The 20,343-nt window shown below is 41.0% G+C and overlaps 1 protein-coding gene across 2 annotated transcripts in view; it reads left to right on the top strand.

Annotated features, from left to right (window-relative positions):
- Nucleotides 1-17,345, top strand: part of LOC148024856 (villin-4-like) — a 70,945-nt gene extending 53,600 nt beyond the window's left edge. For both annotated transcript variants that reach the window (XM_087694520.1, XM_087694519.1), the window contains exon 22: nt 17,077-17,345. In XM_087694520.1, the coding sequence (XP_087550646.1) occupies nt 17,077-17,190 (114 nt within the window). In that variant the 3' untranslated portion in view covers nt 17,191-17,345. The remainder of the gene's footprint in view (nt 1-17,076) is intronic.
- Nucleotides 17,346-20,343: the final 2,998 nt, after the last annotated feature.

The raw sequence follows: 20,343 nt of genomic DNA, 5'->3' as shown, positions 1-20,343 counted from the left end.
TACTTCCAATCAGGAATCACAGCAGTCACAGCCTTTGGTTGTGACCATGCTGCCCCTTGCGGAATGTCTCCTTAGCAATTCACCTATGGAAGAGATGTCGCAACCAACATCCTTGATACCTCCAACACTTCCAAATCACCTAAAGCCTAGGCTTGAGGAGAAATCTCTCAAATATTTGGCCAAAAAGATAGCGCATCTGACTAATGAATCGGAGATGAAGTGCCTAATGAAGCTTGATCACAAGTTGACAGCCATCACACGTGCATACGTTCACGTGGACATTGGAAGACCAACACCAGAGCACACAAAGCTCATAGTCGAACCCTTGGGCAACAACATGTTTGCTCCCGCTATGTAGATGTCGCTAAAGAAGTCATAAAGGATATCCCAAAAGGCACAACTAGGGAATTGCCTTGATACCCTCACTCTATACTGCTCAATGCAAGACAAATAAGGAAAAGCTGAAAGCAATCAAACAAAAAGGTAAAGGACAAGGTAACTTTTGTGCAGAAATGGTACTCCAACCAAAGTTTGGCAGCCAAAATTGGCCATCAACTAATTACACTCACTGAGCAAAGGAAAGCCCTTTGGACATCAATACATGATCCCACGTACATTGCCCCAACCTCATTAAGAGTGTTGGCAATGGTCCATGAGGTCCAGCTTTTTGCCACTATCCAAAAACATCTGTTGTATGATAAACTGCTTCTAGAAAAAGATCTATATGTGGCTAGTAGGCTAGGAGTAGGGAGCATGGTGCTTGATGTTAGTGCATATGTCTTTTGCCTCACTCAAGACCCCACAATCCTAGATCTCTATGCTTCCCATCAATACAACCCTGACTTCTTTAGTTGGTTTCATCCAAGCCTACATGATAGGAACCCTAATCCATCTCTTGGGTTCTACACTAGAGTCACTTGAACCTCCTGAGCAAGAGAAAAACAACTCTAAATGCAACACTCACTCTGATAAGAAGCAAAATAAAGGCAATTGCAAGTGGTTGTAGATGCCAAGAAGATTGAGACCAAGAGTGCTGAAGAGTTGAGGAATAAAGCATCGATCCTACCCACGAATGAACCCATTTCCATCTCTCCTAACAACATTGAAATCTTAGATACATCTATGTGTTGTGATAAGTCAAAGCAACCACTACCATCATATGATTTCTTGCAACACTCAATCCACTAACAACAGAACTTACATTGACCAATCAAGAGTGGATACAACACTGTCACAACAGGTGGATAAAACTATACTAGTCACATTCAAGGAGAACCATGACACAATAGTAGCAAAGCCTCAAGAGAAACATGAAAACCCTAAGGATATAAGAAATCCTAGCATTGACTAATCTTGCTCATCTAGGCACGAGCCCCCAGTTATGCTAAAGCCTAGGGAAACTCCCAGAACCTTGCATGAGATAGTAACTGAGAAAGCCTTCATAGAACATAGAAGTGTCACAGAGTGCTTGATTGAGTTAGAGGCTAAACTCAAATTATTCACACGTGCTTACGTCCTTGCAGACATGGGCACATTCCCTAGGGAGCATCTTGAGGAATATTTGTCATATCCGCTATCTTGGGAAGAGCAAGAACATCTTAATGAGCACTATGACAAGCTCTTATATGAACGCATGCAACTCATCTCTGACGAGGAAGTCGATGAACTATGCTTAACTGTGACATTCAATGAAGTTCTTTGCCAACCAAATCTCTTTGAGATAGAGCAGCTAAAGCGACAATCAGAGGATTGAAGTCAATTTGAAAAACGTTGGTTTGAAAACCGCGCTACAATGGCTGAACTTGGAACCCAGATTATGATAGTCTCAGAGGAGCGACTGGCCAAATGGCGGTCTCAAAGAGATCCAACCTATGTACCACTAACTTCCTTTCGAGTACTAACTGCCGTTCGGGGTATGGACTTAGTCGGAACTAGCCAAGAGAACTCTCTGGTTGATAAAATTATCACTAAGGAGGAGCTACATGTTGCAAGTAGACTCAGACAAGGTACCATGCTACTCGATGTTGCAAAATATATATTGTTATTGAGTAGGATAGCACGATTCCTAGATGCATGTGCCACACTCCAGTACAATCTTGAGTTTTACAATTGGCTTTTATCCTCACAAAGTGACATGGATTCATAAATGTGTACATAAATAAGCAATGAGTTTTGTGACTGTGTATAGATAATACCAAAAAAGCAAAGCTAATACACACACAAGCAATGATAATCAAGCATAGGTGATATGCATCGAAGTCAACACCATGGGATTCAGATAAGTGGTGTCTCTTTGAGTTGCACCTGTTCATTATGGTTGAAGCATATGACTTGCATGTACTCTCATGAGTTGCCAAGCGAATGCAAGACGACACATGTTTCTGTACGAAAGTGTTCAATTCCAAGTCACCACAAGACCACCAACCCCACAGAGAACCATTATGGAGAAAGCGACATAAATGCTAAGAACAAAGAGCCATGATGGAAGCCCTGCTGCTAGAAGAGAAAGTCGCCCCTACAGAAAGCACACATTGCATTTGAGCATGCCCCAAAGCCCATTCATTGGATACTCTCTCTTTCTTGGCCAAACTCTACATCCGGGGCAAGATTAAGGTGGCAAGCTCCTGTTCATGATGGAAGAGCAAGAAAAGTACGGCTTAATGGTGAAAACGAGGGGTTTCAGCTAGTTTACATTCAAGCTTGCCCTAAACTTAAAAGGTGCCATCATGGAGGAGCCAACCGTAAAATAACTCTTGGACCAATACAGTCTATAGAAGTATGTAAGAGAAGGTTGGGCAGGCTATCAATTACAGCAAGTGCACAAAATTTCCAAGGAGATTCGATGTCGAAAGAAATTTTGACATGGTGATGGTAAGAATGTTGAGATATCGAGCTCCACTCGTGATATGCGAGGGTGACCGTTGTGCATTTATGTCACCGACGTGTCAGTTGCAGATGCGGTTGGTACACCGCCCATGAATAATAGCTACATGACAGCTATCCTTATCTACTCTAGTTCGTGGCTTAGTTAGTATGCCACCTTAGTTAGTTGAGTTTGGTTTGAGACCCATATATAGGGTTCTTCTATTTCTTTGTATGAGAGTTCTTTTTGGCTTACACAACTAAGAAGAGGAAAATTGTTTTCAGCCTCCACCCTTGTGTGTATTCCCCCATTGTGCAAGCAAGAAAGCTACAAGTGAGACTCCTTCCTTCTCTCTCACAATCTTGACATGGTATCAAAGCCTTGTTCGTGGTAAGGAGCTCAAGAAAGCAAGCCAAGCTCGCGGTGTTCTGGTAAGAGGAGCAGTGTTGCTTTCATTTTCTGTTTTGGGAGCAAAACTCTGCAGGTAGCACAACCGGAAATTGCAAGAGTGCATTGTCTCAAGTTGAGATGCCCTTCACGGTGAAGCAAGAGGGCAGTATATGCTGCGGGATAGGGCTTTAGCCTTGGATGACCCTGTTTTTTTGATTTGAGGCCATTTCGGGGCCTGTTTTGGAGGCAGAACTTTTCTGCACGCACTCAGGAAAAGGCCCAGTTTTATGCTGTGCGACCACTGTTCTACAGTTTTGCAGATTTTCCCTTGTGAGGCTGAAGCTGTGTTCTGTGCAGTGATAGAATTTTTTGCAATGTTCTGTAATGGCGTCTGATTCTCTCTCACAGATTGTCACTGAAAAGCTTGACAAGAACAACTTCCAAGCATTGAAGTTTAGAATGGCAAATTTCCTTATGGGAAAAGGATATTGGGAATTTGTTGCAGGAAATGAAGAACAACCAGTTCTTCGTGATGTTTCCAATCAACAGCAAATGCAGGCATTTAAAGCATGGCATGAGAGAGCCAGGAAAGTTATGTATTGGCTATCTATCAGCATTTCAGACTCTATGATTGTGCATATTCAGGATGCAAGTACGCCAAAGGAGGCATGGGATACTTTGTCAAAAATGTATAGCACAAATACGCAAGCCAGAAAAATGCAGCTCAAGCAAGAGTTGCATAATGTGCAAAGAGAAAATATGAGCATCAATGACTACCACATGAAGGTGAAGAAGATTGCAGATGCACCTGCTTCCATTGGGTCGCCAGTGGAAGATGATGATTTAGTTTCTGTGACCTTGAATGGTCTAGGAAAGGATTATGCACAGTTCCGAACATCCATTTCCATCCTTGAAAGATTTCCTGATTTTGAGGAGTTATTTGCTCTTCTAATTTCTAAGGAGCAGAGAAATGGTGGTGCATCTTCTTCAGGAGGAACTTCAAAAGAAGTTGTCTTCTACTCAAATGCTGGAAGAGGTAGAGGCAGAGGTAGAGGAGGCCAATCTGGAGGCCGTGGTAGAAATCAGAATATGCAGCAAACTCAAGAAAACCAGTCCTATGGAGGAAGACGTGGTAACTCTAGAGGCAGGGGGAGCCAAAGAGGCCGTGGTGGATGGCAAAGAGGCCAAAATGTAAACAATAATGTTGAATGTTACTACTGTGGCAAAATGGGCCATATGGCTAAAGACTGCTATAAAAAGCAGAATGACATCATGAATGGAAAATTGCAACAAGTGAATTATGCATCTTCTAGTAGACAGGGTGATGATAGAAATGAGCATTTGTTCATGGTGCAGCACATGAACAATTCTGTGACAAGTGCAGAAGAAAGCAACGATGTATGGTATGTTGACTCAGGTGCATCAAACCACATGACAGGTCATGCAGAATGGATGGAGGATGCAAGGAAAATGGAAAAACCAGGATTTGTGGAGACTGGTGATGATACTGCACATCCTATTGTGCAGATTGGAAAAATTCCTTTGTCTATGCAGGATGGGAAAAAGAAATACCTATTCGATGTATTTCATGTCCCGAATATCACCAAGAATCTGGTTTCTGTTGGTCAAATGGTTGAGCAGGGCTTGCAGGTCAGATTTAATCCTCATGGATGCTTTGTTGAGGATATAAAAAATAAAGGTCGCTCGATAGCAAAAGGAAAGAAGAAGGGCAGAATGTTTACGTTGGATGCAGACATGCCTGAATTGAGTGCAGCAATGTTTGCACATGGGACCGGTGTAGTTGCAGATATTGATATCTGGCATAAATGCATTGGTCATGTTAATGTACAGCGACTTAAATCAATGCAGGCCCAAAATATTGTTGCAGGATTGCCTAAATTCAAGGTTGCAGAAATGCATAAGGTATGTGAAACCTGCCAATCTGGAAAACAGGAAAGGAAACCATTTCCTAGACATGTTCAAGAGAGTAAGAAGCCATTGGAATTAATCCACTCTGATGTGTGGACTACTAAAGATGCATCTCTTAGAGGCTATCATTATTTTGTCGCTTTTATTGATGACTATAGCAGAAAAGTTTGGGTGTATTTTATGAAAAAGAAAAGTGAAGTGTTTGGGCATTTCAAAACTCTTAAAGCTATGGTTGAAAAAGAAACAGGCCTGCAAATAAAATACCTAAGGTCAGATGGAGGGGGAGAGTACCTCTCAAATGAGTTTGCAAGGTTCCTATAGGAGCATGGTATAAAGCAACAATATTCATGCAGTCATACCCCACAACAAAATGGAATTGCAGAAAGGAAAAACAGGCATATTGGAGAGGTATCTCGTGCCATGCTCAACGAAAAAGACTTGCCAGATTTTTACTGGGCTGAAGCAGTTGCTACAACAGTCTACATAATGAACAGGACTCCCACTGCAGCAATACATGGGATGACTCCAGAGGAGAGGTATACTGGTAGGAAACCAGATATTTCTCATTTGAAGATTTTTGGTTGCATTGCCTATGTTCATGTGCCAGATGAGTTGAGATCCAAGTTGGATCCAAAAGCTGAGAAGTGCATCTTTATTGGTTATTCTCTGCAGCAAAAAGGGTATAGATGCTATAACCCTTCTACTTGTAAGTTTACAGTGAGCAAAGATGTTGTTTTTGATGAGATCAGTAGCTGGTATAAACCAGTAAATGTGATTGATAATGTAGATGCACAAAATGGTAATGCTGCACAGAATTCACAGCAGCAGTCACAAGATATTAGTGGACCTGGAGCGTCCTCTAGCAGTGGTTCACATTCTTCGCCATGGACAGGCAGATTGAGATCAAGAGAATCTTCTCAATGTAATGCAGATAGTGGTATGCAGGTATCACGAAAAGGAAAAGAGAAGGTAGATCAGCCCATGTTTGATGTGAATGCAAGTCACTCTTATGTGGATGGTGAATCCAGTGGCTCAGAACAGAGCATTGATGATGAGTTGGGTATTCCTTCTATTGTTACACCTGGAGTAAGGAAGACCAGGGATGTTTTGAGAGCACCTGGGAGTGAACCTACTTTGCGCAGGTCTACCAGAGCTAGGTATCCTGTGGATAGGCTGAAATATGATGGATTTACAGCCATTCACTATGCATATATGGTCAAAGTGATACAGGAACCAGAACCCACTTCTTTTGAGCAAGCCATGGGAAAAGAAAAATGGGAGAAAGCCATGGATGAAGAAATGGATGCCTTGGAAGCAAATGCTACATGGGAATTGGTACCTTTGCCTAAAGGTAAGAATGCAATTGGCTGTAAGTGGGTTTATAAGGTGAAGCACAATGCAGATGGTTCTGTGAACAGATACAAGGCAAGATTAGTAGTCAAGGGGTATGCACAAACATATGGCATTGATTATGAAGAAACATTCAGTCCGGTTGCAAGGATGGCAACCGTAAGAGCAGTCATTGCTATGGCTGCATCAAAGGAATGGTCTTTACATCAGATGGATGTAAAGAATGCCTTCTTGCATGGTGATTTGCAAGAAGAGGTCTATATGGAGCAACCACCAGGTTATGTGCATGATGTTTATCCTGAGTTTGTTTGCAAGTTGAAGAAAGTATTGTATGGCTTGAACTGGTCTGACAAGATAATATCTTGTCACTATTGGCTTTCAAATTTCCAAGGCAGACTTCTCACTTTATGTGAGAAAAACAGAGAAAGGTATTATGCTATTGGTCATTTATGTTGATGATTTGATTATGACAGGTGACAGTGATGAAGATATCCTTCATGTGAAAATGGTATTGAAGCAGAAGTTTGAGATTTAGGATTTGGGAGAGCTACGTTATTTCTTGGGCATTGAGGTGATTAGATCACCAAGTGGGATACAGCTCTTGCAGAGGCAGTATGGATTGGACATGCTGTCCAAATATGGGATGACAGGCTGTAAGCCTATTTCAGTTTCTTTGAAGCAGAATGTGAAGCTGAGCGCAAATGCAGGTGAGCTTCTGGAAGACCCTACTATGTATAGACGCATAGTAGGAAGCTTGATTTATATGACTATTACCAGGCCAGATTTGAGCTATGCTATTGGACTGGTAAGTCAGTTTATGCAGGCTCCAAGGAAACCGCATTTGGATGTGACTAGACGCATACTCAAGTATGTGAAGTCCACATTGCAGTATGGACTACTTTATGAGACTGGGGTTCAGATACAGTTGCATGGATACACTGATGCTGATTGGGCTGGTAGTATTTCTGATAGACGATCTACCAGTGGATATGTGTTCTCTTTTGGGAGTACTGCAGTCACTTGGAACAGCAAGAAACAGCCTACAGTTGCCTTGTCGAGCACAGAGGCTGAGTACAGGGGCGCAGCAATGGCTGCATGTGAGGTAGCTTGGTTGCATAAGCTACTTTATGATATGCATCAGCCTACAGATGGGCCAGTTGTCATTTATTGTGACAACATGAGTAGTATACACTTGGCAAATAACCCAGTCTATCATGCTAGAACAAAGCACATTGAGGTGCATTATCACTACGTGCGGGAGAGGGTTTTACTAGGTCTTATTGATCTAGTTTATATCAGCACAGAGGATCAGGTAGCTGACATATTCACGAAGGCATTGGGCGCAGAGAAGCTGCGCAAGTTCAGAGACATGTTTGGTGTGCAGGAATTGGGATTGAGCTCGAGGGGGAGTGTTGAGATATCGAGCTCCACTCGTGATATGCCAGGGTGACCGTTGTGCATTTATGTCATCGACGTGTCAGTTGCAGATGTGGTTGGTACACCGCCCATGAATAATAGCTACATGACAGCTATCCTTATCTACTCTAGTTCGTGGCTCAGTTAGTATGCCACCTTAGTTAGTTGAGTTTGGTTTGAGACCCATATATAGGGTTCTTCTATTTCTTTGTATGAGAGTTCTTTTTGGCTTACACAACTAAGAAGAGGAAAGCTGTTTTCAGCCTCCACCCTTGTGTGTATTCCCCCATTGTGCAAGCAAGAAAGCTACAAGTGAGACTCCTTCCTTCTCTCCCACAATCTTGACAAAGAAGAGGAGAAGAAGCTCACCAAGTAGAGGTGGAGTTGAGCCATGTGATGGTGGAGAAGACCCTGGGTTTAGCCAATAGTAGGACTCAGAAACACCCAAGGAGCGATGTGTTGGGGGGAGCTGTCACCAATCCAAGAACAAGAGGGAGACGAAGTCCACAAGGAACATCACAACAACAAGGGGAGTGAGTTACTAATACAAAGGAGAATGACCAACCATCTCAACAACAAGAAAGCGAGAGGACAATCCATGAGCAGCAAGGCTAAAAAAATATTAAGTCAAGGGGAGAGGAAAGATCACACTCTCAAAATTCCCATATTAAGAACTCGATCCACCTCCAAAGAAAACAGAGAGCTACAAAGGGTGCAGGAGGAATCAAAGAGACTAGAAGAAGAGTGCAAGCAAATGCCACAAGAGGAGGAAGAATGACTAAGGCAAAAGGGAGGAGGAGATTACTCTAACGAAGATGGAATCAAAGATTTAGCCTACAAGCTAACACATTACTGCAACATGGACTCCATGCCATGACACCTAAGCATAACGCTAGCTAAGGAGTAGAGGAGCAATGTGCTTTCCTAATCTCAACTAGTTGAACCTCACAAGAACTCTCCTTACTAGGGGTTTGGGAAGCCAAAATAGCAAATGCAATCGCCTCAATAGGAGCCAGTGGAGCTGGTCCACGAAGAAGGGCGTGACTCTAAATCACATCAACGAAGGAAAGAACGAGTGCAGGAACCAAGTCCCCTCCGTGGCCACAACAACTACTGTCAGAAGAGAAAAGGGATCCATGCCAAGCCATGCATTCCTTGTGGTACATCTCTTAGGCCCCCTCGAAATGTAACTACTGTAGAGTATCAAGATGATGTCTAGCGTGCCCCCTCCCAATGCATCTCCAAAATTAAAAAAAGAGAAAGAAAAAAAAAGAAATAGCAAACAAACAAAGACTCGCACAAAGAAAAAGGAAAGAAACAATGAGCTTTTCCATGTATATTAGAGTGCCACAAACACTATACCTAGGGGTCCTTAGGTTAGGCATGTTCGGTGGCCTTGGTTAGTCGGCTCCGTGCCCGGCTCCGTGCCTAACCCCCTAGCCCTTCCTACCCCCTTACTTCACACTTAGGGCACATCAAGGGCAGGACACACCTAGGGAGTTTATGCTCACCTATGGTTAGATCGGTCTCCCTAAGCAACACCCATAGCACATCCCCTATACACAAACTGGGTCCTCAAGTATGGGACAACACAATAGGCTTCCCTGAGGTTCGACCCAACTCCCAGTTTTACTAGCACATACACCATGCAACACTACACAATGAGATAGATGCACCCCCAAGTAGTGCACTTTCTTTTTCTTTTTTTAGGTATACTCAACAATGGCGATCGACCACCACTGACATTGAAGACCCCACTACCCGATCAAATCTAATATTGGCCTCTACAATCTAATCTCGACGTCAATGTGCTCAATTATGCTACATCGCATTGTCAAAAGCACAATTAATATCTCAAGAAGCCTTCAAGTGTACTTTTTCTCAACATCGTCAAATTTTTCCACCCCATTGAACCCTCGCTTCATCCACACATTGCTACGAGGAACCTAACTAGTAGTATTCTAACTATGTACCATCTAAGTATTCACGTGCACTCACATAATATCTGCACCACAATCTATACATAGTTTGGGTCGTCAAGTACAATACAATACTCTCATCTTGCTTAGAGTTCAACGTGTCTTCCAAACTCATAAAACTACGTCTTGTGCATGATAAGAAGACTAGCATTAATCCCTAGGGAGAGACCATGTGAGAGGTTTTCAATTGCAGGTACTGAAGACTCCAATGAAAGTACAATCAGCTCTTTATCAACACTCAACTTTGAATTCTTATCCCTTATCATCCTACAAGCCCACCAAAGAATCGTCACCCACAGAATCCCCAGAACATCAACACATGCCAACCCATGACTGCAACTCCCAACAAAAACCAGCCCTATCACCAACTTCAACAACCCTATCACCAACCAATCAGGCCAACAAAGTGCCACCAACCACCTTCATCCGCACCACCACCAAAACTCCTTCAAGGCAAACAACATCAGTGTTAAATATGCAGATCTAGAGCATGGCAGGAGCTATGGAGGATGGAAGATGAAGACAAGAATCATGTTGACATAGACAAGGAGAGACCAACTGTTACACAAGTGAATTAGGTTCCAAGATTGAGACTTGGACTCATAAACACAATCTTGTGTAGGACTGACAAGTACAAGATTGACACTAACTGATAAAGAAAAGCATCATCATGTATTCATTCATCTATCAAAAGTGGTAGTCAAGTACAATGCTTTATAGTTGTTGGAAGGCTATAGTTTTCCTCTCTGTGCATATGGGATTCAGTCTGCCTGCATGTCCTAAGCCTAGAATTGCCTCATACAAAGAGGCTACAATAGGTGTGATTGCAAATATCTCAACACCCCTCCTCAATCACAACTAGAAAGTATAAAGTGTATAGAGGCTTTCGTGAAAGTAACACCTGTAAAGTGTGGGCATACCATAAACATGGCAAAACACTAGAGGCTGTCGCATAAAAGGCTAAGTGTGGGTACCACAAACATGATGGTCATCCAGAGGTTGTAGTACAAAGGCTACATGAGGAGTTTACAAGCTTATGATAAAGACATTTGGGCTAGGCAATACAAGGCTAAAAAAGTCAGTAAAAAATAGGAGCAAGGACTGTGAGGCCCTTGCGGTTTTTAGCATTACTTTTGACATAGATCTTCGATTCATTGCAGTTCTTCTTGTCTAGCTTCCTGTACTTGTACTTCACTTTGTTTGCCACTTCAAAGTCTTCATGATCTTTATGCTTCTTCTTCTTATTATTTTTCTCTTTGATCTTTTCGTCCTCTTGATCTGCTTCTTCATTGACTTTGCTTGCACTAGTTGTATCAATCTTTATGTCCATGTCCCCCCAAGCAAAGGTATCATCATCTTTGAGGCAGCAGAAATGTCTTCAAAATCTTCAAATAAATTCATCGATTTCTCTTCAAAACAAGTAAATCCATCTATCCCTGCAAGCTGAATAAACAAGTATTCCATGTAGTTGAATTGAGCAATAAGAGTAATGTTACTCTTCATGAGAAGCATCTTCATAAAAGACTTGATTTTTGTCATCCCCATGATGGAAATCAGCTTCAAATGGTTGAGCATAACCAGCAATGAGTTGATCTTTATATGTGTCAACAGACACAAGCAATGGCAGTGAAGTATCAAGAGATACTAGTTTGAAATTTGATGTTTGTTGCTTGAGTTTGACTTGATGATTTTAAAAAAATATTCATAGCTTCCCCTCCTTGTTGATTTGATGGTTGAATACTTTCTGAAAACTTTAGATTAGACTTTCCTTGGCTTGGTTTAAGTGGCAGGAGAGAGAAAATGAAGGAAAAATAAGCTTGACAGTAAGTGGCTATGGCTATCTTGTTAAAACAGGGACCATCGACTAGTAAATGAGCTCCTATGAGTTCCACAGGTCGGATTTGCTCAAACCCTTTGAGATGGAGGATCCTCACTAATGGATCTAACTCACCCTAAGAGGGTTTGTACTCATTTTGTCCGAGTTGAGAGATCTAACCTTCAAAGTGGTTGTTGTCAAAATTGCACCCAAATTTGGAAAAATGCAAATACCGGGCATGGTGTGCATCAACCTCCTTGATTTTTGTGCCAAGAAGTTGCGCCTTGACTTGAAGAACATCTCTTGAGAATAAATTTGGAAGAGATATGGCCTGATTGATGAGATATGGTTGCTCCAACAGAGGTAGGTAGGTACTGTCCCACAGACACAATTATGGCAGCGACTCTAAAAAGAGGCAATGCAGAAGCTATAGTTGCCCAATCTCAATGATTGAGGTGCCAAGGAGGAGCTCTAGAAGTAGAGAAACACTTCTCCAGAAGGAAGTTCAAAGATATTTGGCCTGTGGAGAGAGATATGAAAGCTTCAAGCTAACAGGGTGCTGCTAGCTATGGCTGCCATGGAAGCTTCATTGAAGGTAGGAATGCGAATGAAGTTGGAGACTTGGACTCATAAACACAATTTTGTGTAGGACTGACAAGTACAAGATTGACACTAACTGATAAAGAAAAGTATCATCATGTATTCGTTCATCTATCAAAAGTGGTAGTCTAGTACAATGCTTTGTAGTTGTTGGATGGCTACAGTTTTCCTCTTTGTGCATATGGGATTCAGTCTGCCTGCATGTCCTAAGCCCAGAACTGCCTCATACAAAGAGGCTGCAATAGGTGTGATTGCAAATATCTCAACGATCAGTCCCTTCCACCCACGTCTTCGGTGCATGCCAAAGCCTGCTATCTACGACGGTGAGTGCATGGGACTGGCACTCGTCTAGGAGGGGGGTAATGTTAACCCTTAGACGAACAAGGTGGAAAATCTGAAAAATCTAAAGTAAAAGACAAGGCCAAGGCAAAAGTGAAACGGAAGACGAAGGTATGCTGCCAAGAAAAATATGGAAACACAAGAAGTGGAGAAAAGTCCTAAATTAAGGAGAAAGGCGCACAAGAAAAAGCACAAGTCAATACTTTTGTAAAAGGGTGCAAGGCACACCATGATTTATTTTAAGAGGCGGACCCATGCAAATTGTAAAAGTAGATGGGTGGTAGGAAGGAAGCTAGGAAGATAGGAGGATAGTGGAAAAAAGGGTCTAGGCCATAATCGGCCATATAAAAAAGGGGATAAGGGGATGACTGCCCAAAAGGGATTTAGGGTTTTGTATATAAAGTTGAAAAGTGAACGAGAAGCTCATTCTTGTGTGTGGCCAAAAGTAGCTATCTTCTTCTTATTCTTCTTGCTTGCTTGAGCTTATGCTTGAGCTTATGCTTGAGAGAGGGAGTGTGAGAGTGTGAGGGAGCAAGTGTGTGAGGGCGAGGGACTGTGGTGGAGAAGCTCTCCATCTTCTCCTCTCTTCTTCTCTTCTTTTCTCTTCTCTTGTCTTGCTCACGGTAATGGAGCATGGAGCGTGGAGCTTGAGGATCGAGCTTGCTTGAAGCTTGCACTTGGATTGTGGAGCTACCAGAGTGCTCAGGAGAGGAGGCAACTTGATCGGGCATGGAGGTAAGCTCACTACACTTGTAGAGAGAGAAAGCGTGTCGGCTATGTGAGAGGTAGCCATTAGTGCTTGGCTTGAAACACTTGAACGATAAGCGATCCATGGGTCTTGGTGATTGCGCCTCTACACAAGGTATGCTATAATCTCAACTTGCTCCAAGGTGGTTTGATCTTACTTCAAGACCTTCTAAGGATTACATTTAGCATTGGTTTAGCTCCATTTGAGCCCAATCCAACCAGCACACACTCTAGCCCATCAAGCACAGCTTGCATGCTTTTCTAGCACCCTATCATGGACTTCTAGTAGTTGCATACTCTCTTGTGTGGCCTCTAGTACTTAAATAATACTCTTGGGCATCGGGTAAAGACTCTTGACATTGCAAACTTGGATTTAAGCACCACATTGAGGTGATATATTTTAGCCATTCCCTGTATGAGCAAGGGTAGCATGTTATTATCAACCAAGGACAACTATATCTCTATTTGTTGTACTCATTGATGCTACTATAGCCTATGTACTAATGTTGGGTCATTGGAGTATGCTTGGATGATATCTTAAGGTCACGGGGGATTCACTAGTAGTAATAAGGAGACGTCACCTGCGTGCAAGAAATATATGAGAATACCCCTTATCTACCCCTTATTTATGGGACCTTACCTTATAAAATGTACATTCCTTCCCTTAAATAACCCCCCTCCCTTATACTCACGTGGTACCATACGGTAAACCCTAGTGGACCCCCCGGGCTTAAGGTGCTCTTGGCTTAACTTTGAGCTTGCATTGGTTCCATTTAGTAGTCATTTTCACTATTGTATATAGTTTTGGACAACAAGCTTTGACATGAAAAGCTTTATGCCTATCATATATTGATGTCATTTGGCTATGCTAAATGCTTACAGTGATGCTTAGCATTGAGTTACATGCTTGGATGTGATTATGGTTTGCTTTGGCATTTGGATTTGAGCTGGATTATATGTATTTTGAGCATTAAGCTACATGCTCTAGTTGCTTTAGTGGATCGCCTAGTTATATGGGCTTGAGGATTGGCTATATATATTGCTCCTAGATGTATAGTCTTGATACATATTAACTTCCGAATGCTTATGTACTTCATGTATTGAGTTTGACTACTAATCTACCATTCGGTTTTGCTTTAGTGGGAGCTACTTGACACTTGGATGTTTACATTGAGCTTTGGATTTATGCAGTTGAGCTTGAGCTCATTTCATTGAGATTGTGGGACACTTATTTCATGTCTATGCTCTTTGCATGCAATTATTGTCTAGTGGGATGATTTGATTCATGCTTTGGAGTTAGCACCTATCTTTGTCGGTGTGTTGTCAGTGATGTATTCATCTTGCTTGGCTATGTATTGAGCTTCATTACCCTTGCCCAATCTGTTATGCATTTGGAAGTTCTCTTATGGTATTCTTGAGACCTACTACATGCATGACATTTATGCCCACTAGATGTATCTCTCTCAAACACATTGAGTTTGATAGTTCTCGATATTGTTCACATGCTCAATCAACTACCAATTGTAGGATATACCTAGTAGTTGAACTTTGGATTTTCTTAGTTGATTTTTCCACACTTGGTTTTGGATTTACTACTACATTTATTTCAGCATGTTGTAATTATTGTTTTTAGCATTGTTTATGAGAGTAAGTAGTTTGTCTTGATAGTTCATTGGTTGCAATTAGTAGACAGCTCACTATTTCGGTAACTTCTCTTGCGTAGCCCTTGTGTTGGCTATGACTTTGGGCCGATCTTCAGTACTTTATAGTAGCCCATCTACTTGTCATGTGCTTTCATTTCTTAGCACGATGATTGGTTGATCAAATGACAATGCTATATTTAATATTCACAAACTATATGACACTAATAACAACTATTGGGAGGCACAAATATGGTAATTTTTGGTGCGAAAATTGCAAATTAAGCCATTGAAACATGAAGGTGTAAAGCCCAAATTTTTTAATGTAGGGGATTGGGCTAAATTGGATGAGCTATGTAAATCTACAATCATTTTGTCACTCTCTAAGTAGATTTGCTATAATGTTTTCTTTGAAGAGCAAAGTACTTGGTAGCTATGGGATAAGATTTGTACTGTCTATGACAAACAAAGCCCTACCTTTCATATGTATTGCCTAAAGCAACTCATGGACCTTTGTATGAAGGAGGGGACTTCAATGTTTACCCACTTAAATGAGTTTCATTCTATTTTTAGCCACTTTTATTCGCAAGAGATTGACTTCCTCCCATGTTCTTTGGTTACATTGCTAGAGTCATAGGACACATTCTGTACTGCTATGTTACAAATATACATGCTGATGGGCTGAAATTGCAAGATATAGAGGGTGCACTATTGAATGAAGAGGTTAACATAAATAATATTGATGCTTCCTATAGCTTCCATGTTTTGATAGTCAGAGGTAATAATACTAAGAGCGATAATGACCGCCATGGGAGAGACCCTCAGAAGTCTTATTCTTCTCAGTCATGTGGATAGTCTTGTAGTAAGTCTCATGGGTGTAGCTCCGCATTGACTTGTCATTATCGTGGGAAGCAGGGTCATATTTGGCTACAGTGCCATAAAATGTATGATGACAAGTGCAAGAAGAAGGGAAAGTCCAAAGTGTAAGAAAATAATGATGATTGAAGCATTTCCCACCTACAACCATGCTCTTGAGCATAACTAGGAGACCGCTATCCATCTCGCATACCTATGAGGGTGGTATCTCTCGGATCTAATTCCATGTGTGTAACTATAATATTACCATTAGGGAGTGTAATGTGTGAGAGAGAGAGAGAGAGAGAGAGAGAGAGAGAGAGAGAGAGAGAGAGAGAGAGAGAGAGAGAGAGAGAGAGAGAGAGAGAGAGAGAGAGAGAGAGAGAGAGAGAGAGAGAGAGAGAGAGAGTGTGTGTGTGTGTGTGTGTGTGTGTGTGCGTGCGCACGTGCGCGCGCCTACATGCATATGCATGTGTATGTGTGAAATGGGTAGAACATATACAACGAAATTGATCCCAACTATTGATTCATGATATAAACTAGCAACTATATGTGTGTTTGTGTATGTGCGCATGCAAGTGCACGGGGAAAAAAATGAAGGCTCGTAAAATGCTAGAAACTCTCTACTCTTTGTAGTATTTTTGGTACACTTACCTTTCTCAAAGAACAATTGTTAATATCTCTAGTCTTATTTTAATTTCTTAAGCAATTCAATATTCATCTTCCGTATAGCTTCTTAGTCAAAGAGGCCAAAATGCTTCACTTGAATTTCTCCCTTTTAAATTCAAGGGATGACACATTGGCATTTATAAAAGCATGAGGGAAGTGGCAAGACATGCGACCTCTCACTCTCTTAGTCCCTCTCTAGTTGTATTGGTGGAATATGTATCCTAGATAGTTAAAATGCATGAGGCAAACACTACAAATGCAACTCTCTCTCACTCTCTTTCTCTCTATCTAATTCATGATTATATGTTTTTAGTAAGTTAGTCAATGCAACTTATTAAGTATAGGTATCCTAGGAGATTTAGTTACTAAATGCATGAAGTACAAGCTCTCTACTTGATTTAGTAATTATAGCCTATCTAAGTGTTACCACACCTTTATGATATGATGTTGTTAACATTAACTTTGCTAGTTTTGTGTTTGCAGACTTACTTGACAGATGAAGAGTTTCAAGATGTATTTCGCATGGATAGAGTTACTTTCTATAAACTTCCAAAGTGGAAACAAGATAGATACAAGTTATTGCATGATTTGTTTTAAAAATTAGACATTATTATTTTATATAATTCCACTCAAATGATTGTAATGGATGTGCCATTGCAAGAATCTACAATGGTGCACTCGATAGCTCACTTTGTATATTCATGATTCTATAACCTTTCTAACTAATTACTATCATGAGGTTCACATGGATTCTATAACCTTTCTAACTACTTAGTACTATTAGGGGCTGTTATTACAAATCGCTTATACAAAGTTTTCACCATGAACTTTTTAGGCCAAACATTAATTTTCTATAAATCTAACATGTTAAATGACAAATAATTTTTGGGCATGGTATTATTCTCAAATGCAAATGTGCTACATCCAAACTATTTGAAACCTCACATAGCAAAGAAAGTAGAGAGGCAATAGAGAAGCACAAGCTTCTCCTTCCCAATCCCTCACTCTCTCGTTATCTTTCTCCCATGGTACCAATGGATTTCTTAACACACCACATGTTATGGCATGATAACCACAAGAATAGAACAAGAGAAGAAAAGAAAAGAAGGCTTCACAACCTTGGTCCCTCACACACACACACACACACACACACACACACACACACACACACACACACACACACACACACACACACACACACACACACACACACACACACACACACACACACACACACACACACTCTCTCTCTCTCTCTCTCTCTCTCTCTCTCTCTCTCTCTCTCTCTCTCTCTCTCTCTCTCTCTCTCTCTCTCTCTCTCTCTCTCTCTCTCCTACCTAGACTCATTATCTTTGTCTCACAAGCTTTGGCTACAATGGAAGTATGCAAGAAGAGATGGAATCAAGAGCTTAAAAGTTTGCACACATGAGAGTGGCTCTCTATTCATTTTTACACATTATATACATCCTTTTGGGATGGGCACCCTAAATCCTTTGGTTGCTCTCTTATCCACTCATAATGGCTTGGCCCTTCGTAGCTTGCCTAAAATATTGAAATGCATGCATGAAATTTTATTATTTAGCTTGTGTGATATTTAGTGCATGTAGGTCTATTAGACAATATGTTTTAACTAAAGTTTCATAGAATTTGACGCTTGGATTTTTAAATAACCATTCTCCAATTGATGGGTTCATAGCAATTTATTTTTAATTGTATTCACATGGCTAGATAATATTGGGATATTATCATTACACTCTAAAATATAATGATAGGCTGGTCTCAAGAGTAGGAATTGAATAAAGATACGATTCAAAGAGGTATTGAGACCTTAAATAACTTCTAAAATTATTTGCAATTTTTCTAGGCCCTATCTTATTCTTTTGTTATTATTTCCAACCTCCTAGTCATCACTTACTATTTTATCAGTTATTTGAGCTCAAAATGATAATACCAATCAAAATGTATGCAACCTAGCATCGTCTTTTCTTCTCAACTAACATTTATGCTTCTTGAAGTCCTTGAATGCATCAAACACATCATCCTTATATTTCAGTATGTAAACCCAAGTATACTTGCTGAAATCATCAATGAAGGATATATGGTAACAAGTACCACCAAATGAAGCATTATGAGATGAACCCCATACATCTGAATGTACCAACTGCAAGGGTCATGAGCTATTCCGTACATGTCTCATAAATGGAAACTGTGCTTGCTTTCCAAACTGACATGCATCACATACATGTCCAAAGTCATGATACTTGAACTTAGGCAGTCCAAGCACAATCTCCTTTTGATGCATAGATTTCAGCTTTTGTACATTCATATGGCCAATCCACTTATGCCATATCTCAACATCCCGTGTAGCACATCATCATGTGCAAACATGACCGCTTTTAATTCTGGAATTGACACATCAAGAGTAAACATTTTGCCATCTCTTCGACCTCTAGTAATCAATTTGTAGCCATTACCATATTCTTCAACAAAGCATCCATCTCAATTAAATCTCAATTGCGGATTCTGTTCTACCATTTGTCCAACTGACAAAAGACTCTTGGTTATTGTAGGTATATGTAGTACATCATACAGGATCTTTTTCTTGCCATCGAGCATCAACAACGAAACAATTCCTATATGCTGAATGTCATCTTGGGTGCCATCCCCAATACACACATAACCATGTGAACCTGCAACCATCTCATACATGGGGTGTCATATGATTTGAAGCCCTTGAATCAATGTACCATCTCTCATCTCTGTTCTGCCTAGATGCATTCTTAGACACATGTTGCATGGTAAACAACCTATCACCCTGATCATCAGGAACCCCTCTAGATGAAGCATAATTTCCATGCTGTCTACCCTTGGCTTTCATGTCAACCCACTTCTTATGAAATTCTTTGGCTATATGCCTGTATCTACCGCAATAATGACAGTCCTTGTCCATGTTGGAATGATCATTTGATTGCCATGAACCAGATCCACCACCTCTACCATGGGTGATCTCCCCCTGCCTCTAAAGCCGCCAGATCCATGTTGGCCATGTGTATTTGTGCCATGCTAGGCATTGTGCTAATGATGTCCATAAGTGTTTCGAGTGTCTCCTCGACCTCAAAAAGAGCCACGACCTCTGCCGCCTCTACCACACTGGCTAGAGTAAAGAACAATATCTCTGCTTTGAGACGTACTAAAACCTGTATTTAGCCCAAGCTTAACTTCCTCATACAGTAGCAAAGCAATCAACTCATCCCAATTAGGGGATTTAGCTCTCACAGAAATAGACGTATCAAATGCTTTATACTCTTTGCCAAGTCCATTCAATGTCACTGCAATCATATCATCCTCAAACACTGAAGATTCAATGGTGGCAAGCTGATCCGCTATGTTCTTGATCTTTGTAGTGTAGGCCTGAATACTTTTTCCATTTCTAGACATGTTATTGAACTGTTGCTTTAGCTGAATCTGTCTTGCATGTGTTACATTTTCATAATTCTTCATGAGTATGTCCCATGCATCCCTATGTTCTTGATCTCTGTAGTGTAGACCTGAATACTTTTGCCATTTCTAGACATGTTATTGAATTGTTGCTTTAGCTGAATCTGTCTTGCATGTGTTACATTTTCATAATTCTTCATGAGTATGTCCCATGCATCCTTTGGAGAACTGCATCCAGTAATCTGTATAACCATAGCATTTGATATACATAAGGAAAATCAATGTAACACCTTGCATGCTCTCTTAGTCCAT

Source organism: Lygodium microphyllum, chromosome 15, assembly GCF_053477565.2.
Source record: "Lygodium microphyllum isolate KBCC chromosome 15, Lygodium_microphyllum_v1.1.10, whole genome shotgun sequence".
In the NCBI taxonomy this organism is placed as follows: domain Eukaryota; kingdom Viridiplantae; phylum Streptophyta; class Polypodiopsida; order Schizaeales; family Lygodiaceae; genus Lygodium; species Lygodium microphyllum.
The sequence above is the reverse complement of the archived record's forward strand: the minus strand, read 5'-3'. Positions and strand labels throughout refer to the sequence as shown.